Source organism: Cornus florida, unplaced genomic scaffold (genome assembly GCF_030987335.1).
Source record: "Cornus florida cultivar Cherokee Brave unplaced genomic scaffold, ASM3098733v1 CherokeeBrave_3.0.0_Hap2_Chr01, whole genome shotgun sequence".
Taxonomy (NCBI): domain Eukaryota; kingdom Viridiplantae; phylum Streptophyta; class Magnoliopsida; order Cornales; family Cornaceae; genus Cornus; species Cornus florida.
In genome coordinates, this window is record NW_026775571.1 from 88,146,308 (window position 1) to 88,170,839 (window position 24,532).

At 35.8% G+C, this 24,532-nt stretch overlaps 2 protein-coding genes across 4 annotated transcripts; both read right to left on the minus strand.

Moving 5' to 3' along the window:
* Positions 1–209: 209 nt before the first annotated feature.
* On the minus strand, positions 210–21,859 carry LOC132305025 (disease resistance protein RUN1-like). 3 transcript variants are annotated; one of them, XM_059802712.1, is made up of 8 exons: positions 21,310–21,859; positions 21,133–21,221; positions 20,360–20,983; positions 6,101–7,199; positions 5,475–5,966; positions 3,399–5,388; positions 3,162–3,308; positions 210–588 (listed from the first exon to the last, which is right to left on the minus strand). In XM_059802712.1, exons 3-8 carry the CDS (start codon positions 20,869–20,871, stop codon positions 413–415), a joined length of 4,416 nt encoding a protein of 1,471 aa, XP_059658695.1. In that variant the 5' UTR covers positions 20,872–20,983; positions 21,133–21,221; positions 21,310–21,859; the 3' UTR covers positions 210–412. The 3 variants fall into 3 exon arrangements, with proteins under 3 accessions (XP_059658695.1, XP_059658704.1, XP_059658698.1); XM_059802715.1 differs by having other exon boundaries at positions 294–588; positions 3,158–3,308; positions 21,133–21,850; XM_059802721.1 differs by lacking the exons at positions 20,360–20,983; positions 21,133–21,221; positions 21,310–21,859 and adding an exon at positions 12,813–19,885.
* Positions 21,860–21,960: 101 nt separating this feature from the next.
* LOC132277015 (disease resistance protein L6-like) lies at positions 21,961–23,707 on the minus strand. The gene is made up of 4 exons (XM_059778708.1): positions 23,627–23,707; positions 22,812–23,510; positions 22,267–22,327; positions 21,961–22,085 (listed from the first exon to the last, which is right to left on the minus strand). Exons 1-4 carry the CDS (start codon positions 23,705–23,707, stop codon positions 21,961–21,963), a joined length of 966 nt encoding a protein of 321 aa, XP_059634691.1.
* Positions 23,708–24,532: the final 825 nt, after the last annotated feature.

The window sequence follows — 24,532 nt, forward strand, 5'->3', positions numbered from 1 at the left end:
AGAATTACCATCTTCCTGTGACCCAGGCACATTTTGCAGATCCTTCAAGTGCTAATATTTTGATTGTTAACTCATAAGACCATTTTCCCTTTTCTTTGAGTATTAATTTTGATACATGCTCAGGTTATTATAACCAACTTCTGAATATTTCATAAAATTTCCAACCATAACCAGAATTGATCAATAGGAAGAAAGATTAAAAGCAAGCAATCAAGGAAGATCTCAGCTCTTACAAGACTGAACAATAAATCACCACCGCCAAAAAAAGAAAAAAAAAAATTTGAGGCATGCCATCAAACAACCTGCTAGAAAATTTATTGCCATCCAAGCCACTAGTTGAAAATATTTTATAGGATTTTAATCAATCATAAATAACACGCCAAACCTCGAGTGTTTTTTTTTTTTTTTTTTGTTAACAAACTTCATAAATTGTTATTGCAATAATCCTTTGCCATGACCAATATATGTTCTCGCAAAAATAAGCCAAGGAGGAGAAAAAAAAGGTTAATTCCATAATGCACATCTGCTTCCATAATGCAAAGCTGCCATTGCTCCTAGAATTCTTCTGTTGTAGCTTCTTTCTCATCTCTGGAAAATGAAAATAATAAAAAAAATAAAACTTCATTCTCAACTCCAATCGGCTCAATTTGTATCTGACATGTCTTATGTAGCTATATATATATATAATAAGAATTAAGTAAATAATAGATCATGCTGTAACAACATTCGATCTTACTATATTGTTTAGTTACAAATATGAAATGTGTTAGAATGAAATGATAATAACCATTTTAGCGTTTGGTTGCCCCAATTTGAAATTTAGAATGGAATGAATTTCAAATTGAAATCTCCAAAATACCCTCTTATTGACAAATAAATTAAATTAATAAAATAATATTCTTCTATAAGTTTTTAAAAAGAAATGGTGACAGTGGTGGATGGTGGTGGCAATGGTAGTAGTGTGGTGGTGGTGATGAAAAGAGATAGTAGTGTAGGTGGTGGTGGTGGAAGGCAGTCGATGTGACAGTGGCAGTGGTGGTGGAAGGCAGTGGAGGTGGAAGGCGGTGATAATGGAAGGAGATAGTGGTGTAGCTGTAGGTGGTGGTAGTGGAAGGTGGCGGTGGTCGAAGGCAGTCAAGGTAACGGTGGTGGTGGTGAAAGGCAGTGGAGATGGAAGGCGGTGGCGGTGGTGAAAATCAGTGGCAACGGTAGTGGCAGTGGAAGGTGGTGGTGATGGAAGGCAGTTGCGGTGGTGATAGTCGGTGGAGGCGGTGGAAAGAGGGGGTGATGGTGACAATGGTGGTGGAAGGTGATGGCAATGGTGGTGGTGAAAGGCAATGGCGGTGTTGTTGGAAGGCGGTGGCAGTGATGAAATTCAGTGGCAGTGGTGCTAGTGGAATGTGGAAGGTGGTGGCAATGGAAGGTTGTAGAAGCAACAGAGGTGTGGTGGTGGTAGAAAGCAGCAACAGTGGTGGTTGTGGCAGTGACGATGGTGGTAGTGGTGGAAGTCAATAATGGTGTAGGTGGTGATGGTGGTGGAAGGTGGCGATGGTGGTGATGATGGAGGCGATAATGGTGACAGGGGTGGTGGCAATAATGGTAGTGGTAGTGAAAGGTGATGGTGTTGGTGGAAGTCTGTGGTACTGGTGGTGACGGTGGAGGTGGTAGTGGTGGAAGGCAGTGGAGGCAACGATGGTGTGGCGGTTGATCGAAGGCGGCAACAATGATGGCGATGGTAAGTGATGGTTATGTAAGCCAATGGAGGTGGCAGTGGTGAAATGCGGAGGAGGTTGTGGTGGAAGGCGGTGGTGGTGGAAAACAATGTTATTGGTTACGATGGTGGTGGTGGTGGTTTTCGAACTTGGAACATGAGAATTTTTTGGATAGTTAATTTTTAAAAAAAAAAATTATTTGGGAATAAAATGACTATTTCATAGGTTTAGTTGTTGAATGGATTTTCATTCTCAGGAATGCATTTTTATTGTAATGAAATGGTCGTTTTCACTTTAAATTGCATACCAAACAAATGAATGATTGAAATTAGCATTACATTCTATTCCATTCTTACACACCAAATACAGCATTAGTATAAACCATCACCACACAATTCGTACACCATTTTTTCATATATACTTTGGTGGAGTTGACAAAAATGGTGACTATATTTGATTTAAGAAACAAAAATGGTTAGTGTGATATTAGAGGAAACTAATAAAAAATGATATCACATTTACTTTCAGAAGAGTGTTACATATTGATACTACCATTTAATCTTTCCAATCATAAAAGCCTAAAAAATCTAATTATATATGCTCTAACTCTGAAACAATCATCCTCTTGTTTTGAAGGAAGGCTAGGGCTAAACTCTTTAAAACTTAAAAAAAAATTTGTATTAAAGGTACTACAAAAATATTCAGCTTAAAAAAAAACTAAAAAATTCAATAATAATATAAAGTAATTTTAAAAATGAAAACAACTTAAAATTCATTGATAAGTCATTTCTTTTACTAAATGATCTTAAAAAATTTAATAAAATTCATCAAAATTCACTAAAAATTTATATTTATTGAATAATTTGAATTATGTTATAAAAACTAGTGTATAGGTGCAGATCTGTCATTACATCGCGACTGCGAACCTTAGTTTGTTGTTAAAAATGGGACTTGTAAACATTTTTCTTTTTATTTTCAGTTTATTTTATTTCAGTGGGTACCACAAATTTTACCACCTTTAAGTGAAAGGAGATTCTAAGTAACACGTATCAATTTTTTTCTCAAAAGGGTAAAACTAAAATCGTTAAGAAATAACATAACCAGTCTATATATCGTGTCTTAAAAAATTAAACACGGTAATTGGTATGTGAATTCTCTCTCCTGTATGTTTTACAGTCCGCTAATGATATATATGCTACACAAACATAGCGAAATACAAAAAGAAAGAAAATATCATATTTTAATTTTAAGTTGAAGATGTAAGATGTTTGTATTTAAAAAGGTAACTGTCTAAAAGTGGTTTGCAGTTAAAAATGTCTCCCTATGCAACTTTAATGAAAAGTAATGGTTTTTTTTTTTTTTAAATTAAAATAATTAATTTAAATATATAAAAATATTTAAAAAATGAACACGGATGTAGAAATATATTGTGGTATCCTCCATACCTGCCTTCTATTCCTAAATCATCTGAGTCGCATTCCCTTCTCCAATTTGTACTCGGTTGTTCACTACGAAGGTCACGGATTAAACAGCACAACACGCATAATAGACAACAAGGGCACAACAGGCACATTACACAAGATGTCCAACAAGAACCTGAAATGATAAATACAAAGAAATGATTAGAAGCACCGATGGAAGATCCCTTACCACCTAGCTAGAGAGAGAAATTGTTGTCTTCCATACCTTCTTTTTCTTCTTGTGTTATTGGATTAATCGGGATAATATGTGTGTTTGGCAGATCCGGTATTTGTTCAAGAGATGTGCACTCTCTGACATCCAGTACCTCCAAGGCTTCCAAAGCCTCAACACCTTCAATCTCACATAAACTCGTGCATTTTTCGAGGGTTAAGTGTCTCAACATTTTCAAGTTTGACAGATTGGGTAATCTTACTATGGATTTGCAACCATACAAATTCAAATCTTCCACTGATACCAATCTATCTAATCCTTGGATCTTAGTGAGATTCTTGCAACTTCGAACTAATAACTTCTTCAAGTTAGACCCAATTGATTGATTTTCAAGGTGTTTGTACTCGCTCATCTCCAAGGACGAGGATGATGGTAGAGATGCAGAACATTCAAAAAAAACTTGTTCAGTTATTTCATTGCACTCATCTATCTCCAAAGATGTCAATGATTCTAGATTTCCTAACCCTTGAATCACTCTCAGCTCCAAGGACGAGGATGATGGTAGAGATGCAGAACATTCAAGCAAATCAAGTTCAGTTATTTCATTGCACTCATCTATCTCCAAAAATGTCAATGATTCTAGATTTCCTAACCCTCGTATCACTCTCAATGTGTGGCACTCACGTATTGTCAATCTTTTGAGAGATTTTAGTTTCCCAAACAATTGTACCTCTTTAAGAGTGTGGCTCATCTCCAAGGACGAGGATGATGGTAGAGATGCAGAACATTCAAGCAAATCAAGTTCAGTTATTTCATTGCACTCATGTATCTTCAAATATGTCAATGATTCTAGATTTCCTAAACCTTGAATCACTCTCAGTGTGTGGCACTCACCTATTCTCAATCTTTCGAGAGATTTTAGTTTCCCAAACAATTGTACCTCTTTAAGAGTGTGGCTCATCTCCAAGGACGAGGATGATGGCAGAGATGTAGAACATTCAAGCAAATCAAGTTCAGTTATTTCATTGCACTTACGTATGTCCAAAGATGTCAATGATTCTAAATTTCCTAACCCTTGAATCACTGTGAGTGTGTGGCACTCACCTATTGTCAATCTTTGGAGAGATTTTAGTTTCCCAAACAATTGTACCTCTCTAAGAGCGTGGCAACCATATACGTACAAAGTTTTCAATGATTCTAGTTCCCCAAGCCCTTGAATTTTCATCAGCTTATGGCAAGAGACAAAACTCAATATCAACAAATTTTTCAAATTTGACAGATCGGTCAATCTTTCCAATAATTCACAATTTTCAAGCGATAATTCAACCAGAGTAAAAGGTAGCCCTAATATGCATTGAAGATCATGACATGTACGTATACCGAGAATTTTGAGCTGAGAAAGGGCACCAATCCCTTTGGGTAGGATCCTAATGTTGGAATTACTTAACTCCAATGCCTGCAATTTGGATAACTTCTCAATATCTCTAGGGAACTCCACATCCTCCCTCAAGCCGTCAAACTCCAGATTCTGTAAATTAACTAGATTTGCAACATTATTGGGGGTAACACGCAAATCTCTATCCTGGGACGCGTGGGACTTGACTTTGAGAATTTTTAAACTTGAGGGAAGATCTGGCACTACTTCGAGCTTTTCGCAGTAATCTAAGTCAAGGGTTTGGAGGTACAAGAGATCGCAAATGCTTGTTGGTAGGCTTTGAATTTTGGTATAACGAAACCTCAGGTGTCTAAAAGATGATGATCTCCCAATACAACTGGGGATGTTACACTTCAAATCCAGACAATATGAGGCATCTATAACTTCCAGCTTCTCCAAAATCCAAATTGCATCAGGTAACTTCTTTATTTTAGTCTGCGAAATGTTAAGCTCTCTCAAATTATCCAGATTACCAATGGACGGGTCAATTTCGGCCAATTTCGAACAGCATTCAAGAATCAATATCTCTAAACTTGCAAAAGATGAAAATTCGGGAGTTCTCCTTAAATCACAATTCGTAAGATTCAGAACTTTTAACTTATTCGCCACCTATAAAAAAAATATATAAAGATCAATTTACAAAACATATAAGATGGGAAACTATAAATGAAAGTAGGTTGAAATATTTCACAAACCTTGATTTGACTCCAACCCTCCCAGTTCTCTGTGATGGGACTATTTGCTAGGTCAAGAATGACTAGATTATTCATGTGAAAATTGGTTGCTTTGAAATGGCTAGGGCAGCGATACCAACGAAGCCATCTTAATTGTGACATAAGATGCTTAAAATCCCCAACAAGTTTAACGCCATTCATATGGAGATACCTTATATTAACAAGTTCTCTGAATTCCTTACTCGTATAAGGTATTGTAGGAGGTAAGAAATCATCATCGTGACTCGCATGGAGATACCTCTTAGCAGGTTCTCTCAATTCTCCAAATTCCCTAACAAGTTCTCTCAATTCCGGTATTGGACGAGGCATGAAATCATCATCATAATTATTAACAAGTTCTCTCCATACCTTACCCGTATAAGGTATTGTAGGTATGAAATCATCTATGATCTCATCAACCGTCAACTCTTCAGTCAAGTAATCAAGACTTAGGACCTCAATCTTTTCTGTTCCCTGTCAACAACAAACCAAACAGTAAGTAAATATGGAAGAACCAATTTGTGAGGTGCTAAAACAAAAAGAATTACGTATATTAGAAATTAATTGAAGTTAAAAAGAAAAAAGTATATATTTTAGTGAAATATTACCCTACGTTCCTTCAGTACATCCCCTGCTTCCTTTTGATCCCACAACCTGCTATGTGCTCCTTGATTCCTGAGATTTTCTTGACGAACGATTTCCCTACCAAGACCTCTAAGTTGATCATGCATCCTCAGCACATTATCAGCTTCCATTTTTACTAGAGACATGAGACGAAGGTCGTAAAGGTTCTTCTCTGGATAATAGCCACAGCTTTCCCACATGTAAGATGCAAAAGTTATTTTCATCCCTCTAAAAACACATGCAATATCCAGAAATATCTGTTTTTGCTCATGGGTTAATTCATCATAACTTATTCTTAACTTTTTTTGGACTTCATCATCTGGTATTTTCTCCAACTTCTTCAATGTAGCTTCCCATACCTTTTTCGGCTTGTCAAATAAATACGAACCTAAAACCTCAAGAGTTAGAGGAAGCCCAGCAGCTGTGGATGCAACTTCTCTAGAGATGTTGTCCAAGTCTTCTGGAGGAGACTCCCTTTTGAAAGCATGAATGCTTAAAAGTTGAAGAGATTGCTCAAGGTTCAAAAATTGTGGCTCGTAAACCTCATCAACTTGAATAGCGTTTAGAACATGTTTGTTTCTAGTTGTGACTATGATCCTACTTCCTTTACCATACCAATCACGCTTTCCCACAAGGCAATCAAAGTGAGACTTTTCATTCAAATCATCAAGAACAATGAGAACCTTATGTCTCAAGAATCTTTGTTTTATCTCATTAATTCCACTATTAACATCACTGATATTGTCCCCACGCAAATTTAAGGCATCCTTGAGAAGCTGTTTTTGCAAGCTAACAAGTCCCATGTATTGTTGTGCTTTTTCTCGAATATCGGTAAGGAAGCTACAACATTCAAAGCACTGGAAGAGCTTGTTGTAGATCCACTTTGCAATAGTTGTCTTGCCAATACCTCCCATACCATACATACCAACAATCTGTGTATCATTAGAACCAACCTTTAATAATCTCATCATTTTGTCTACATTATCATTGATTCCAACCAAGCTATCAGTTAAATCCATGCATTTCTTCTTCAACTCTAGCAAGACTGTTCGAACAACCATCATTACAAGTTCCCCTAGATGCCTGATTGATATCAAGGTAAAAAAAAACAGGAGAAATAATTAGTAGTAGAAAGAAGATGATTTCAATTTATGACCATCAATGTGATTGATTTAATGTATAGTTATTTTCAAAAAAAAAAAAAAATTGAAAAACCAATCAATTAATACTTATTTGAAGATATTTCAAGGACTAGCTAGTTGACGTACCAAACCAATCATCTTAAAATTCTTATTATATTTTTGTTCATTTGGACTGCCAAAAGGCCAAACGGGTGTCTTGACATAATTTTTGACTCAACAAGACCCTATTCTAATTGGAAACGGCCCAACTCACATAAGTCAGCAACTTTAGTGCTGAACTAGAACATTTTTTTTGGTCAAATTCTATCATTTAGGCTCCCCAATTTTGATTTCCCAATTTAAATATTTTTAAATTTTAGTTAACATCTAAATGGATTCAAATTCCTTTAAGTTTGGGTAATTAGTAGTTTTCAGTAATTAAGTTTCTCACCTTATTTTAAAGAAATTTCAGAGAAATTAAGTTTATTTTTTAGCAGTTTTCTTATACTGCAAGTTTCTTTATACATATATATATATATATATATATATATATATATATATATATATATATATATATATTCTTTTGCTGTTAAGGGATTATAAATAAATGTACGTCAGAAAGTACAAATCATTCATTGATTAATAATATATCAGATTGATATGCAATTTTCTCTTAAATTTTTTAATAGAAAGTTGTTCTTTTGTTCATAGCTTCCACTCCATCAATTGGTATTAGAGCCTTGTCTTACCCTAAACTGATGGTTGATGAACAAGGTGGTGGCAAGCTCGTTGGCAATCAACAGGGAGTGGCTCTTTTAAGGGTCGAATTTGATGATTTCTAATGCGAAACCTGACAGGCATTGCAAGATTATAGGTTGGTTCTAGAAATTACTTTTATTCATTGCGCTCTGCGCGGAATAAAGTAAAACAGCCTATAAACAATCTACCTTCCATTCCAACAGTACGTGATTCGGGTAGTACACAGTTGAATAATGCAATAACAGTTTCTGTAATGGGTCAGAAAGTGCCTAAAAATATTCCTTACAATTGGCCAGGCCAAGATAAGTGTTACTGTGTTAGTGATACAGACAGTTAGCACATTGATCTAACCAGTGTCCTAAGAGTAGTGCAATAAATCTAATAGAGCCTGAGGATGTAGAGGATCAAGGAAGGATGCTGAAGATGGATTGCTTTCCTACGATGATGAAAATGATGTGGTTCGTGAAGATGCTTGTGTGTGTGTGTGGGCTGGCGAAGGTTGCTGCTAGCCCCTAAAAAAGAGGAACATCTGTAAGGCACAATATATTCCGGACGAGGTGTATAGTTAATATAAAAGTCTGCAATGTTATTATTGATACTTGCAGTAATGAGAGCATTGTGTCAAGGATGATGGCCCAGTAGCTAGGGCTGAAAAATAGAGAAGAATCTGAGTCCCTATAAAATTGGCTAGAGTAAGAATGGGCCAGAAATAAGAGTGATGGATATTTGTAAATTTACCTTTTTGATTTGAAAAAAAAATGTTGATGAGGCATTATGTGACATGGTTGATATGGATATAATCACATGATTCTGGGCAGTCCATGGCAATTTGGTATCGATGCTACTCAAAAGGGTAGAGACAATGTTTATTTATTTGTCAAAGGTGGGAAAAAGATAATCCATGACAGAAGGCAGTTTTTCTAAGGCTTCTCAAGCTAAGGAATAATTATCCTTCTGATTTGTAGTTATCAGAAGTTTTTGGAGGAGGTCAAAGAGTCCGGTGAGATTTTGGCGTTGGTTGTTGGAGAAGACATACTCCTTCTATAGTCCCAACAGTTTACAACCCATGCCTAAAGAGTTCAAGGAGTTTTTTTTTAGGTGATCTCCCTAGTGGGCTATGCGAGGCATTTTGCACCACATTCATCTTGTGTCTAGTGCTAGTCTGCCGCATATACCGCAATATCGCATGAGCCCAAAGGAGAGTTGGATTTTGCGGGACCAAGTTAATGAGTTGATTCAGAAGGGGTTACTGCAAGAGAGTAATAGTCTTTGCATTGTTCTAGCTTTGTTAGAAGGATGACAGTGGCATATGCGTATAGACAATAAAGCCATCAATGAGATCAACATTAAATACCAATTTTTTATACCATGACTAAATGACGTGTTGGATATATTGACCGGTTCAAAAATATTTACTGATATTGATTCGAGGATAGACTATCATAATATTCACGTTAGATCGGAGGACGAATGAAAGACTCGAGACAAAGAAGGGTATGAGTGGCCAGTGATGACGTGTGGATGGTCTCTTATGAATCAAGTATTAAAACCATTCATTGGCAGATTCGTTGTTATCTATGTTGATGATATCTTGATTTATAGTCAGTCAAAATCGGAGCATATGTCGCACTTGAGAGAGGTACTAACAGTTCTTCAAAAATGTAACCTATACAATAATCTGAAAAAGTGCAGCTTTATGATAAGAAGTTTGTTATTTTTTGGGTGATGAGTGTTGAAGGAATTCGAGTTGATGAGGAGAAAGTTTGAGCAATTGGAGGGTGGCCCACTCTGAAAGCAATAGGCGATGTGCATAAAATTCCATCGTTTATCGACATTTTATTGAAGGTTTATCGAAAACTTCAGTAGTATAGTTGCTTCTATTACTAAATGCATAAAGAAGGGAAAGTTTTAGCAGTGTGAAGAAACCAAACAGTTATAGGAATTTGGTGATGTTCAATCCCAATAGCTCATACCAGTTGGATTCTATAGTGAGAAGTTTAGTGATGCCAGAAAAAGTGGACTACCAAGTACCAATGAGCATGAACTCTATATAGTGGTATGTGCACTGAAGGTTTAGGAACATTATTTGGTTCAGAGCGAGTTCATTATATACACTGATCAAAAAGCTTTGAAGTTCATCAAAAGTCATAATAGAGTTAGCCGAATGCATATCTGATGGGTTGTCTTTCTACAACAATTTACCTTATCTGTAAGGAAACCAATGCAATCAGCAGAACAGAATCTCTCCTGGTGACTTTACGAGTTGAAGTTGTTGGGCTTGGTTGTCTGAAAGAGCTGTATGAAATAAATGATGACTTCAAGGAATTATGGGCTAAGTGTTAAACTTGGCAGGCAAACCGAGTGTATGCAAATACAAGAAGGGTTGTTACTTTGAGGTAATTATCTTTGTACTCCGAGGAGTTCCCTACGAGTGCAGATTATCTATGAATTGCTTGGTGGCGGTTTGGAGGAATACTTGGGCAAGATTACACCCATAGATTTGGTCCAAGAACGATATTATTGGCCACTACTAAAGAGAGATGTTGGGAACCATATGAAGAGATGTTCGATTTGTTAGGCTACAACGGTTCAGTCTTAAAACACTAACCTTTACCTAGGTCTCCCTAAACCAGACTTTCTTTGGGACGATCTATCCATAGATTGTCTTAGGACTTTCATGCAGTCAGCGAGGGGCAAATTCAGTTTTTTGTGGAGGTTGATCGTTATTTGAAGATGTTACACTTAATAGCTTGCAAGAGGACCTTAGATGCCACACACGTAGCTAATCTATTTTTCAAGGAGGTCGTTGCCTACATGGAGTTCCTAAATCCATCACTTCAAATAGGGACACCAAATTCCTATCACACTTTTAGCGGACTTTGCGTGGCATTTGATGCATCTTTGAATTTCAGTAGCACCAGTAATCCACAATATGGTAGTTAGACAAAAGTGGTTAATCAGACTTTAGTGAATCCCATTTGGTGTATTTTGGGCAAAAAACCAAAATAGTGGAATCTTGCATTGGCACGAACAGAATTTGTATACAACAACATGGTTTATCGGTCAACTCAAAGGTTATATTTTGCTACTTTTTATTGTCATCTGCCAAGACATGCGCTGGATTTGGTTCCACTACTAAAGTTACTTAGAAAGAATGTTGTTGCGAAACATACGAGAGATCTCATCAAAGCAATTCAGGATGACATTCAGAAGAATCTTGAAGAAGATAATGCAAAATACTAGGAAGCAACAGACAATAAGATAGCAAGAAGGTCTTCAACAAGGCATTTAGTTATTGTATATCTGCGCAAGGATAGGATTCCTATTGGCACCTACAACTAGGGGTGGCAAATTACAACACGACACGACTTAAAAGGGTTTGGGTTTGGCATAAACGGGTTTGGGTCATAAAAGGGTCAACACGATTAACTCGTTTACTTAACCGTGTCGGGTTAGGATTGAGGGGTTCAACCGGTATAACCCGTTTATGACCCATTTAACTCAACATGTTACTGTATAATCGTGAATATGACCTATATAATATGTTACCTGTTTAAACCCAATTACTATGGATAGTTAAGTCATTCTAACATAAACATTTTATGTGTTATGATTTTTCTTTTTATTTTGAATATTTGGGTTAATTATGACAATTTTTTTTCTATTATTTAGTATTTGATTAAATATTAAATGTCTCGTTTTGATAAACAAGTCATTAAACGGGTTAATTCGTTTACCTGTTTAATAAACGAGTTGGGTTAGTGTTGAGGATTCTTGACACGATTATTAAATGGGTTGGGTTTGGGTTTAACTATTTAGTATAATATTCTTACATCGACACGACACGAACACGAATTGCCACCCCTACCTACAACGTACTGAACGATAAAAAATATGGAGCATATCAGAATTTGAAGAACATAAATGATAGTGTTTATGTTGTTGAACTTCTTAAAGACAAAACTATTTCTCCTACATTTATTGTTGCAGATTTATTTGAGTATTTTTAGCCAAATGAGATGTGATCTTTTAGTTTTAATTTGAGGATGAGTTCTGTTCAGGTAGGGGAGACTGATGTAGAACTGATTGTTAAGACTGTATGGCTTGTTTGGACTGCCAAAAGGCCAAACGAACAAGTTAACATAGTTTTTCAGAGCAATTTTGAAGAACCAATTTTGACCCGTTAAGACCCTATTCCAATTGGAAATGGCTCAACTTGCATAATCAGGGCGCTTTGCTGTTGATGCGGGGCTTTTTTTGGCCCAAATTCTATCGTTTAGGCCTGTGAATTGTGTTTTCCAATTTTTTAATATTTCGGGATTTTTGTCATAAATCCAATTAAAACAATTCGAATTCCTTTAATTTCTTGTAATTGGTAGTTTTTAGTAATTAGGTGCCTATCTTTATTGTTTTAGAATTTTCAAAGAAAGTTTAATTTTGAGCATTTTCCTTAAACTGCTAGTATCCTTATATTTTTTAGGTTTTGAGTTGTTTGTGTTTCTTCATTATAAATAAATGTACTAGAGAGAGCAAAATTCATTTCATAATTAACAACTCTACAATTTTCTCTTTAACTGGTGGATTCAAATTTGTTCTTTATTCACTCTCTCATTGTTCCTGTCCTATTTTGATTTGTAATATTAATCCCACCCATTGCTTAAAGCTTCTTGGTGTTTTATTTGATTTAATGATTTCTTGAAGTTATTTCTTGATATTTTTATTTTTAAGAAACATGGTTACAAATACAGGATACAGATACAATACGACGGGTACGATGATACAGCAAATCTAAAAAATACGAGAAAATATTAAATACCTCGGAGGTATGGTACATCCGGGATCATCCCAGCCCTTGCATGTGGTGGGGCCCATCACCCCGTCCATGATCCAATAGCTTCCACTATCCCGGGGGTACCATACCCTCGGGGTATTTAATACTTTCTCCAAAACAACATAAGAGTACGGCAACAATAAAACAATAGAAAATAAAAAATTATATATGTATATATATATATATATCATCAATGAGTTTTTGTTCCTTTTTTATACTATTATGGATCTAAAAACATTATACAATATAACATAGGAATATATATCAATAGTTATTTTGCAAATTAATTACGAAATACATCTCAATATATTTTTAAAAAATTTCTTAACAATTATAATATGATATTATTGTTGTAAAATTTATATTTTAATATTCAAAACTTATTAAAAATGCATTTTGGAGTATTTGAGGAGTATTGGATACGTGGTCGAAATATTTGGCGAAGTATCTAAAAAGTATTCTATAAGTATCGGATACGTGTTAAAAATAAAAAATAAAATTATTTTAAAATTATGGATACATTTAGAAAGTGTCGATCAAGTATCCGCAAGTATCCAATGAGTGTCGGTATCGGATATGGACACGATATCGTTGCGTCACCCATGTAGAAGTATAAGTGCTTCCTAGAAAGCTTTAGACGACTTATGCAGTTGCCTTAGGCCCAGCCAATAGGAAGGCTCCAAAATTTTAAAATTTTCTTATAGAAGATATACTATAATTATATCCTAATATTATTATTAATCAATACAAAAATTTAATATTAGGCCCCAAAGATTTAGATCTTAAAATAACTTCTTCTTTTTTTCCCTCTTTTCTCTTTCCTCCCTCATTTGGTTTTTTAATTAAACTCAAACTAATACAGAAATTTAATATAATATTAGGCCCCAAAAATCTATATCCTTATATGACTTTTTTTTTTTCCTCTGTCCTCCTCATTCACGTTATTTATTTATTTATTAACCTTAATCAATACAGAATTTAATATTGGGCCTAAAAATTTATATCATTTAAATAACTTCCACTTTTTTTTCTTTTTTCTCTCTCATTCACATTTTTTACACAAGCACTAAAAAAATATTTCTCAAAGTTATACCAACAATAAAATATTAAATATGTATTCAACCGTTGTTATTTGGGGAAGTAGCAAAAACTTTTCATATTCTTTTTCTAGATTTTATCTTCTTCTTTTTCTTATTTCTCATGAACTTTCTCTCATCTTTCAACAAGTCGTCTTCTCTCTCTCTCATTATAAGTTTACAGTTCTCTTTCTTCTCCACTCAATACTCATTACTCTTAATTTTAATTTGAATGCACTTTTATTATATTGAAGAATTTGTAGGAGCATTTCTAAATCAGGTTCTTTAATTATTTTTTAGTTTTATTAAATTTTGTTATTATAAATTTATACATATATATATATATTGGATATATTTTGTTTGTGAGTAGTCACTATTTTTACTTATATTATTGAAAATGCCAATTTTAATTTTTTGCCTAAGGTCCCAAATTACTTCAAGCAACCCTTAACCTTAGACTACAAAGCTGTAATGACCCGATCATTTTCCTTCCTTTCCCTTTTTTCCATTTTTACGGATTAATTTTTTTTCATTGAAATTTCCTTTCGCGTAACCTCACTCTTCGTGCACGGAGTTGGTTTTTGACTCCACGTACTTTCATTCTTGTTGGTTTCCTTGAAAAGTGTAACTTTACTTTTGGAGAAAGATCGCCGGTCGTTTTTTTTTCCCCGCAGGGGCGTGGATGAAAAGATTCTTTAGAAGTATTTTCGGTTCTTGGAATGTTTTTCATAAATATCTTTTGAAAATATTTTGATTTGGGGGTTTTTAAGACAATATCTTTTGGAAGATATTTTCATTTGGGTCACTTGCGCAGTTATCTTTTTTTGTCAGGGCCTTTGTGCAATTAATTAAAGTTAATTGCGAAGTGTCTTCTTGGGGCTTAAATCCTCATACGGGATTCATTTTCACATTTCGTCGAGTAGTGTACTCTTAGAATTGTCTTCCGGACGTTTTCCCCAGTTTTAGGGTTTTTGGCCCGATTAGCGCCAAACTTGTTCGGGGCATATCTCTCTACTCAAAACTCGGTTTTTGACGTCATTTCTTCCGTTGTTCATTTTTTCTCATTTTGGTTCTTTTCGTTCACAGTGTTTTGTCGTTTGAGCGCGTTTGCTCAAATTCCACTTTTCCGGACCCAGCACGGCCCCTTCAGGGCACTTTTAGGGTTTTTCTATAAATAAGGGGTTCTAAAATGAAAAGTCAAACCATTTCATCTCTTTCCCCTCTCTTGGCCGGCATCCATGGGCTGCCACCTTCTCTCTTCCCTTTTGAACCCTTTCCCTTTAGTAAAATGCCGTGGTGCCTTAGGCTTTAATGTTCGCCTTGACGAGGCCTTCGATTCTAACCGATTGAAATCCCGTTTTGGCCATTTTTTGAGTTCGGGTTTGAAGCCAAGTTAGGATTTTGGTGTGACCTCCTTGGGGTTTCAACAAAACCCCGAAATATCGTCGGATTTTTGCGGGTTCCATTTGGTGGCTTTTGAGATTTTCATCTCAAATTGAGGTAGGGGTTGTCTTAGGCTTATATAAATGTTGTATTGATTGGTTCATAAGCATATACAACTTGTAAGCATGCCTTTGTTCAAGTTTTAGAATTTAATTTAATTATTTTCTATGTATAAGATTTAATTCTCATGGTTGCGTATAGCATATAATTAAATTGTGGCATGCTAGTACATTAGACATTGATATGTTCTTTGACATATATTAAATTGGGAGTATTGAATAAGTATTGCAACTTTTATTTAATAATTTTCTTTAATGAAAATTTAATTCACATGGTTATAACTAACATGAAATCAACTTGTAATGTGATATTAAAATAGGCCTTGGTATGTTCTTTAACCTATATTAATTTGAGAGCATTTGGATAAGTTTAGAAATCTAGAGATTTTAAATTAAATGAATTAATTAAAATCTATTTAAAGTTTCCATTGATTTGATTGAGTTTTTAACTTGATAATGGTAATAACTAGGACTTGTTCACTAGTATTGAATTAATTAAAATCTATTTAAAGTTTCCATTGATTTGATTGAGTTTTTAACTTGATAATGGTAATAACTAGGACTTGTTCACTAGTATATGTCAATTTGGGGCCATTTGGAGTTGCTTTAGAATTTAGAGATTTAATTACCGTATTTTAATTAAATTCTATTTTGTTGTTCTAATGAGTTAATTTAGTTTTGAGTTGGTTTATATAATGACTATGCTATGTTGTTTAACATATGTTAATTAGGGATTGTTTAGATGAGGTCGTGTTTTCGATATTGAAATGATATTATCATAGCTTGTAAAGAATCACACATTGAAGATTCGACATTGTGAAGGTCATTGTAAACTTGAAACTCTAGGACATGGTTTGTGTGGATTCAACCTTACTTGTGCATGAAAATTGATTCCTATACATTATTTGAGTTTATATAGGTTTGGTCTAACTTATTGATTTTTGCATAAGTTTTGAACTTATTGATTTTGGAAGGCTTGTAAGGAAAATATACATGTGATGGCTAGAGTTTGGCTCTAGTACGGCGACGAGCTTCCTTAGTCATATGAAGTGCGTACTAGGTAGTACCTTGTGGGTTGTAATTGCCCAGAATAACTTATACACGTGCTCACTAAGTAGTTCCTTGTGGGTCGTAATTGCCTAGAATAACTTGCTTGGTCAGTAACCAAGTATCCTAGTCTTTCCACTATCTGATTTTACATTAAATTCCAAGTAGTTAATCATGGATTACTTGTAGCTTGTGAATTGGTACTTGCCTTGCAATTTGGATCTCATTTAATATACTTGACACTGTATAGTTGCTTCGTGCAGTTAGATCTCATTTAGTATACTTGAAAATGTATACTTGCTTCGTGTATTTAGATCTCATTTAGCATACTTGAACTTGTATCCTTGTTTGTGTATCTAAACTTTATTTAGTATACTTACGCCTTGTATGTTTGATTTGTGTAATCGGATCTCACTTTAGTATACTCGTGCCGTGTATATTTGTCTCATGCATAATTCATTTAGCTTAGTATACTTGTGTTCGTATACTTGATTTACGAGCTTTCCATATTAATTGTATACTTGTATAGGTATACTTAGACATTGCATAACTTGTTTTGATATAGTTTAATATACTTAAAAGTTTATGCTTGTATGTTGTATATCGTGTTTTTACATCGTTTTTGTATACTTGATGCATGTATACTTGTATGCCGTAGTTCATTTCAATTGTATGAGTAGCTTGAGATGATCCTTTGAATTGTTTCATGTTAATGTGTTAACTTTGTAAAAAGTTACGTCTATGCATGCTCATTCCCTACGAGTAACTTGTTTACTCACCCCAAAGTTATTGAGTTATTTTTCAGGTACAGATACCTTGATTCGGGATGCACAACGTCCCTAGATCATTTCGTTGGATTGAAGTTCTTTAAAATGTATTCTTATTCACATGTAAATGTTAGCATGTTTGCGTTTTACTTTTCAAGTTATAATACATAGTTAGGTTAAAAATGTCATTTTTACCTTGAAATTTGTAATGTGTGCCTAATGTCACGCCCCGCCTATGGAGGTTACGCCACGCAGGCACTGAGTAGGACGCTGCATGGCAGCTGTATGGCAAGTGAAGTTTCTAGAGTCTTCCGAAATTGTCTAGTATTGTGTGGAAGATTATAGTTATGTGTAGTATAGTCTAGAGTTCTCCAGAATTGTGAGGAGTAGTATGGAGAGTTCTAGAATGTTGTAGATACTTGTGGATAAGTATGGAAGTGTGAAGAAGGTGGGAGAAGATTCTAGAAAATCGATCTCCACCTTTGGTTAGAATGCATCCTAGCCATCCATTAGGGATGGGGATGCCTATAAATAGGAGTAGGACTTCATTTTGCAGCCAACAAGTCCTAGAGTGAGTCTTGAGAGCCTTGTAGAGAGTTTGAGTGCTAGCCTTGTACAAAACATTCTTTGAAGTAATAGAAGTGTTCTTTCCTTGCCAACTTAAGTGCCTTAGTGTGTGTGAGTGTGCAAGCCAAATGAAGAGAGGGCGAGGGTCACTACAACACTAGTAAGCGCACGAGGGGAGCGTGTTGGTTAAGGTGTGCACGGGAGTTAGGCTGACTAAGTACTTGCGAGAGTAGAAGCAACGTCTTGGTGCCGCACGGGAGTAGCTAGAGTGGTGTTGAAACTCTAAGCCCGTAACACTAAGCACACTTTTTAACATCCATTTTATGTATATGATATGTGGCCAAGAGCTAAACTTTATTTGAAATCCATGTATATTTAAAAAATGTAGAAATTTGTCTTTAATGAGAATAATATGAAAAACTAGGGTTTTAATATATCATCTTTGCACTGGAGTGTGAATTGTGTATGAAATTCATTATTAGGCATTCATTTACCATGTATGAGGTGTGGCCAAGGGCCAAATACCATTTTGTTTTAGGTTTTGCATTTTGGTTTCATATATTGCATTTTTGGGCTAAAAATAGAAAAATTCGAGTCTTTAAGGGTTCCTTTCCAAATCGGGTGGTGCAAAGTGTGCACGAGCACATCCACTAGGTCTTATTTAATATGCATAAAGTGTGGCCAATGGCCAAACAGTCATTTGATTGCATTTAAGTACAGTTATTGCATTTTTGCCTTTAAAGGGCATTTTTCCATGCATTGGGGTTTGGATAGGTCAAATTTTGCATCAACGGTATTTTTAAGCTGTGGATCATTGTAGCACGTCTTAATAGGTAAGTTACGTCTGCGTGCATGATCGTTTTCATGAAAAACTCTTTCGTTGGTGAAATGAGCCTCCGATAGACTCATTTCACATTTTTCTTGCAAAATCCGGTTAAAGGGCATTTTGGGATTTTCTTTCGGGAAATAAATTCCGGTCATAACTCCGTCACATAGAAAATGTGATTTTAAGGCGAGTTTTTTCACGGCATTTTTCCGAATAATGTCGTCTTGGTCTTGAAAACCCCTCGTCGGTTCCATTTTTTTGGTTTTCTACTGTTTGGGTTCAATGCAGATTGGGTTGAACCGGTTCAAAGGGGCTGAACTGGTTCAAGGTGTGTTTTTGGGTCCAACTGGTTCAGGAATGCTGAACCGGTTCAAGTCTCCCAAAACCTTTTCTATAGGTTCAGCTTTGGCCTTCCAACTTCGAACTGTTATAACTGTTTCGTTTTAACTCCGAATTAGTCCGTTCTCGAGTTTAAACGGACCGCGTCGAAGTAAGCTTTCCAATAGTATAAATTTCAGTTTCAAATTCTTCTCCTAGCTCGAGATATCCTTATTTTAGTGAGAGGGTATCAGATTTGGTTCGAACCGGGATAGGGTTCTTTTGGGTTTTCTCTTCTTTTGGCCTTGGGACTTCACGTGAAGTTACCAAATGATGTTTTTGGACATTTTTTTTTTTATTTTTTATTTTATCTAATTTGACTTGTTGGAAGTCAAATACCTACCTCTTAGGGTAAAATAACCATTTTATCTTTGGTCCTTCTCTTGTAGGGTTTTGATACCCTTGGCTCCGTTTTGCTTCCATTGAGTGTCAAAACTCCTCGGAAGGTTACTCTTGTGTCTTAAGGATGACATACATTTCTAAAAACCTTGTTTATGTTCTACCTTCTGCATTTTAGATCCGTTTTGGGTCATTACAGGACACACTGGGTCTGTAAAATCCAGGGTCGTCACAAAAGCACGGACACTTCTATAAAGGAGCAGTATTCGTGTCGTGTCTATGTCGGATACCTCGAACACGTGTCTGACACTTCTTATACATGTTCATAAATAAAAATTAAATATTTTTATTTTGAACACTTCGCCGACAATTTCTAGAAACTTAAACCGACACTTTTTAACATTTGTAAAACAAAGTATAACTGATTATCTTGAAATAATATGAATACATTCTAAAGTATTCAACTTTTCTCTATAAAAAATATTAGCATTACACATATGATCATAAGTGAAGCATAAAATGATATTTGTTTATTTAAAACAATAATATTATTATGATAAAGTAGTAGAACATCCACACACACACACACACACACACACACATATATATATATATATATATATTATAAAAGTCATTACAACAAGGACATAATTTAATTTTTAAATCATTTCAAACCAACCCTTAATATAGAAATTAAAAATGAATTAAAATTTTATACGAAGTAATAATATTACCCAATAAATGTATATAAATAAAAATTTTGATTGTCAATATATTCTGTCCACGTTCGTTCTACATACGTACACTAAAATAAGTATTTTTTTTTTTTATATTTATATATAGCCGGGTCGAAACCCTGCCCTATTTTTAGAAAATTTTGATTGTCAATATATTCCGTCCACGTTTCCGTCCACGTTCGTGTTACATGGGTACACTAAAATAAGCAATTTTATCTTTTTTTTTAAAAAATAAATAAATAAATAAAACAGTAAATAAGCACTTGAGTAGGATAAATATTGACTTAACATACCCATCAGCTTCTTTCTCGACTACCCAACCCTTGAGTGCTCCAACCTCTGTCAATGACTCCTTCCATTCCTTTACAGTACTTTCAAGAAAACAACTCTCGTGCTTGCGGAAGGCCTCCTCGTAACTCCCAGATTGATGCCGAACCTCAAATGGTTCAACATCATAGAAGATGGGTAGAATCAGTTGCCTTGTAGTTCTCTTACACTCCACCATCCGGACGAGCTCATGGAGGCACCATTTACTAGATGCGTAACCTTTGGAAAAAATTGGGATTGAGATCTTCGATTGAGTGATCGCCTGGTGTAGCTCTGGCCCAATCTCTTTACCTTCACGAAGACCATTATTGTCTCGAAATGTACGAACTCCTGCACCTTCGAGACTTGTGTACAGGTAATCGGTGAAGGTTTTGCGAGTGTCTGGGCCTCTAAAACTCAAAAAGACGTCGTATTCACCACCTACAAGGGTCGTGGATGAAGGGTTGAAAGCAGTACTCGTGCTTGTCTCAGAATCCATTTCAAAAGCAAAACGAGAAGCTCAGTTTCTCTCTCTGTCTGAGTATCTAAGTTTGGTGGGAACTGGAAGCGTGCTCCGGCCACCGCACGTACAAGAACCGATGAAGCCTCACCTATGCAAACAACGACGGAAAAATCAGATCAGTTTCTTACTGTGACGACACAACTTGCGATAGCCACCGGCGACCCAACAACGCGCACAACGATGACAATCTGAAATTTCACTATCGAAAAAAATATATATAGATGGAAGCCAACACACCTTAACTCCGCTCTTCGGCGTCGATCTCGCGTGCTCCGGCCACGCGAAATTAATAGATCATCCAAGAGTTATAGCTTTGGAAGAGAGATCTGTTCACCCAACAAATTAGTGAGAGAGATGGTAGGGAAAGGACTATAAAAACCAAATTAAGTATCCAAAAAAAATAGATTCAGTCACCGAACAAGACTCCGGCGCCGACACCACCATCGATCGATTGGACAATTGATCTTGACACTCCTGAGCTCAAATCTGGCATTCCGGGCACCGTTGCTTGCACCTATAGTACGCCGACGAAGCTGGAGAGAAAAAGAGAGAGGAGGGGAAAGAAGACCCAAAAGATGGAGGTGAGAGGTCAGAGAGAGAGAGAGAGGAGAGATAGGAAGATTAATGGATTGCCTGCGCTTTTTTTTTGAGAGGAGGGGAAAGAAGACCCAAAAGATGGAGGTGAGAGGTCAGAGAGAGAGAGAGGAGAGATGGGAAGATGAATGGATTGCACGCGCTTCCGCCTAGGATTCTGCCTAACAATGAGTGTTCATTCAAATATTTTATGTGGTAATCGTTGAGCACGAGTTACACGCATCCATGATTTCAAAATATTTTAGTACAGTATTTAGTTTCTCCAAATTCATTATCTTCCTTAATTATCTCTTTATCCATTCAGTGGAATCTAAACTTTTCATAGTTAGATTATTGTTGAAATAACTCTATTCCGCTAGAATGATTTATTCTTTATTGTTGTACGCCTCTAATAATGTCTAGAGGGAAAACTTTTAACATAAAAAGTTGAGGACAACATGAGGCATCTATAACTTCCAGCTTCTCCAACATCTAAATTGTATCAGGTAACTTCTTTATTTTAGTCCAAGAAATGTTAAGCTCTCTCAAATTATTCAGCTTGCCAATGGATGGGTCAATTTCGAGTAAATTCCCACAGTGACCAAGAATCAATATCTCTATATGATAGGTCAAGAATGACTAGATTATTCGTGTGAAAATTGGTTGCTTCGAAATGGTGAGGGCAACGATGCCAATGAAGCCATCTTAATTGTGACATAAGATGCTTAAAATCCCCAACAAATTTTCCACCATCTATTTGGAAATACCTTAAATTAAAGAGTTTTGTGAATTCCATACTTGTAAAAGGTAGCTCCTTATCCAAGTGATCAAGACTTAGGACCTCAACCTTTTCTGTTTCCTGTCAACAACAACCAAACAATAAGAAAATATTGAAGAACCAATAAGAGAGGTGCTAAAACAAAAAATTATGACCATTAGAAATTAATTGAACCTTCTTAGTTAAAAAGAAAAAAGTACATATTTTTATTGACTTCTAAAACAATTAATAATAATAAATGGTTTAGAGATCATTTCAGCTTTACCGAAACAAAAATTTAAATGAAAAATGATGCACTAATTTTTCTAACAAAATAGACATGGTTAGTTTTGGTTGGCTTTCACTCGAGGACAAATTAAATTGAGGTAGCTAAAACTTCAATTTAAAAGCCCTTCAAATATCATTATGGAGAACCAGGTAGTTTCCTTTTTGGCGCTCATGTGGATGCCACCATTGAAATCACTTGTGTGATGGTTTTTGTATTACGAGATTGTCATGATGGAGGGTCAAGAAAAAATTAATTAATCAAATAAGGGGCATAAAATTTAGTTAACTGAAATATTACCCTACATTCCTTTAGTACACCCCTTGCTTCCTCCTGATCCCACAACCAGCTACGTGCTCCTGGATTTCCAAAATTTTCTTGATGAATGATTTCCCTGCCTAGACCTTTAAGTTGATCATGCATCCTTAATACATTATCATCTCCAATTTTAACTAGAGACATGAGACAAAGGTCATAAAGTTCCTTCTCTGAATAATAGCTACAGTTATTCCACATGTAAGATGCATAAGTTTTTTCCATTCCTGTCAAAAGACATGCAATATCGAGAAATATCTGTTTTTGTTCATGGGTTAATTCATCATAACTTATTCTCAACTTTTTTTGGACTTGATCATCTGGTATTTTCTCCAACTTCTTCAATGTAGCTTCCCATACCTTTTCCGGCTTGTTAGATAAATACGAACCTATAACCTCAAGAGTTAAAGGTAGCCCTACGGCTGTGGATGCGAGTTCTCCAGAGATGCTTTCGAAGTCTTCTGGAGGAGACTTTGTTTTGAAAGCATGAATGCTTAAAAGTTGAAGAGATTGCACAAGGTTCAAAATTTGTGGTTTGTAAGCCTCATCAACTTGAAGAGCGTTTAGAACATATTTGTTTCTAGTTGTGACTATGATCCTGCTTCCTTTACAATACCAATCACGCTTTCCCACAAGGCAATCATAGTGAGACTTTTCATTCAAATCATCAAGAACAATGAGAACCTTCTTTATGAGAAATTTGTGTTTTATCTTGTTAATTCCACTATTAACATCACTAATATTGTCACATTGCAAATTTAAGGTGTCCTTGAGAAGCTGCTTTTGCAAACTAACAAGACCTGTGTATTGTTGAGCTTTTTCTCGAATATCCACAAGGAAGCTTGAAGACACCAAAGTGACCCGGGCTTGGTATGATTCATATTGCTAAGAATGGGTCGGGTATGGGCAACGAAGATGGAGCAAGTCCTCGCTGAATGGGTCCAGGTTCAGGAAGTCATTAAGGAAGCCCACATTGTGATGAAAGGAGTTGGGCCCAAGCAAAAGGAAAGAAGATAGGTCCAGCCCAGGAGTGATTGTAACCATCTATAAATAGACGGAAATGAGAGGGAAAAGCAGTTGGAAAATATTTTGGAAGTGTAAAGTTTCTCTCTCTAGAATTGGGGAAAATTCTTTGTACTTTCAATTGGCGCCGTCTGTGGGAAGAACGATGAGGATTGATTGGTGTTGATCCAAATCGATTCGATTTAGAGCAGTTTGCGAAGAAGGCGCTAGATCTCTGAAAGTTGAATCAAGATTGATGAAATTGTGATCTATCTTGATGAATCTCGGTTCCAGTTGATTTTGAGAGGTTGGCGTCTGATCTAAGCAGGTCTGATCTGTGCTTGTTCCGGTGAGCTGCGCAGTTGTGACTTGTTGAGATTGTCGAATTCGGTAAGCTCGTAGCTGAAGTAATTCAATCCGGCCAGTAACAAATAGAATTCAACAAGTTTGAGTCCAGATCTGGTGCGTTTGCATTAGCAAAGCTCAGATCTGATCAAGAAATCCGTGGTTAATGACTTTGCTCTGATCAGGAATGATGATCGGAGATTAGAGCTCAAATCCCTTGGAAAATGGCCAGCAGTTGAAGCTCGATGAGTTGATGAACATGATCGAAGTCCTGAGAAAAGAAAATGCAGAATTGCGAGTTAGAATGGAGCATCGTGAAGCTCCTACTATTCCGAGGCCACCTCCGGTAGGAGAGGGAG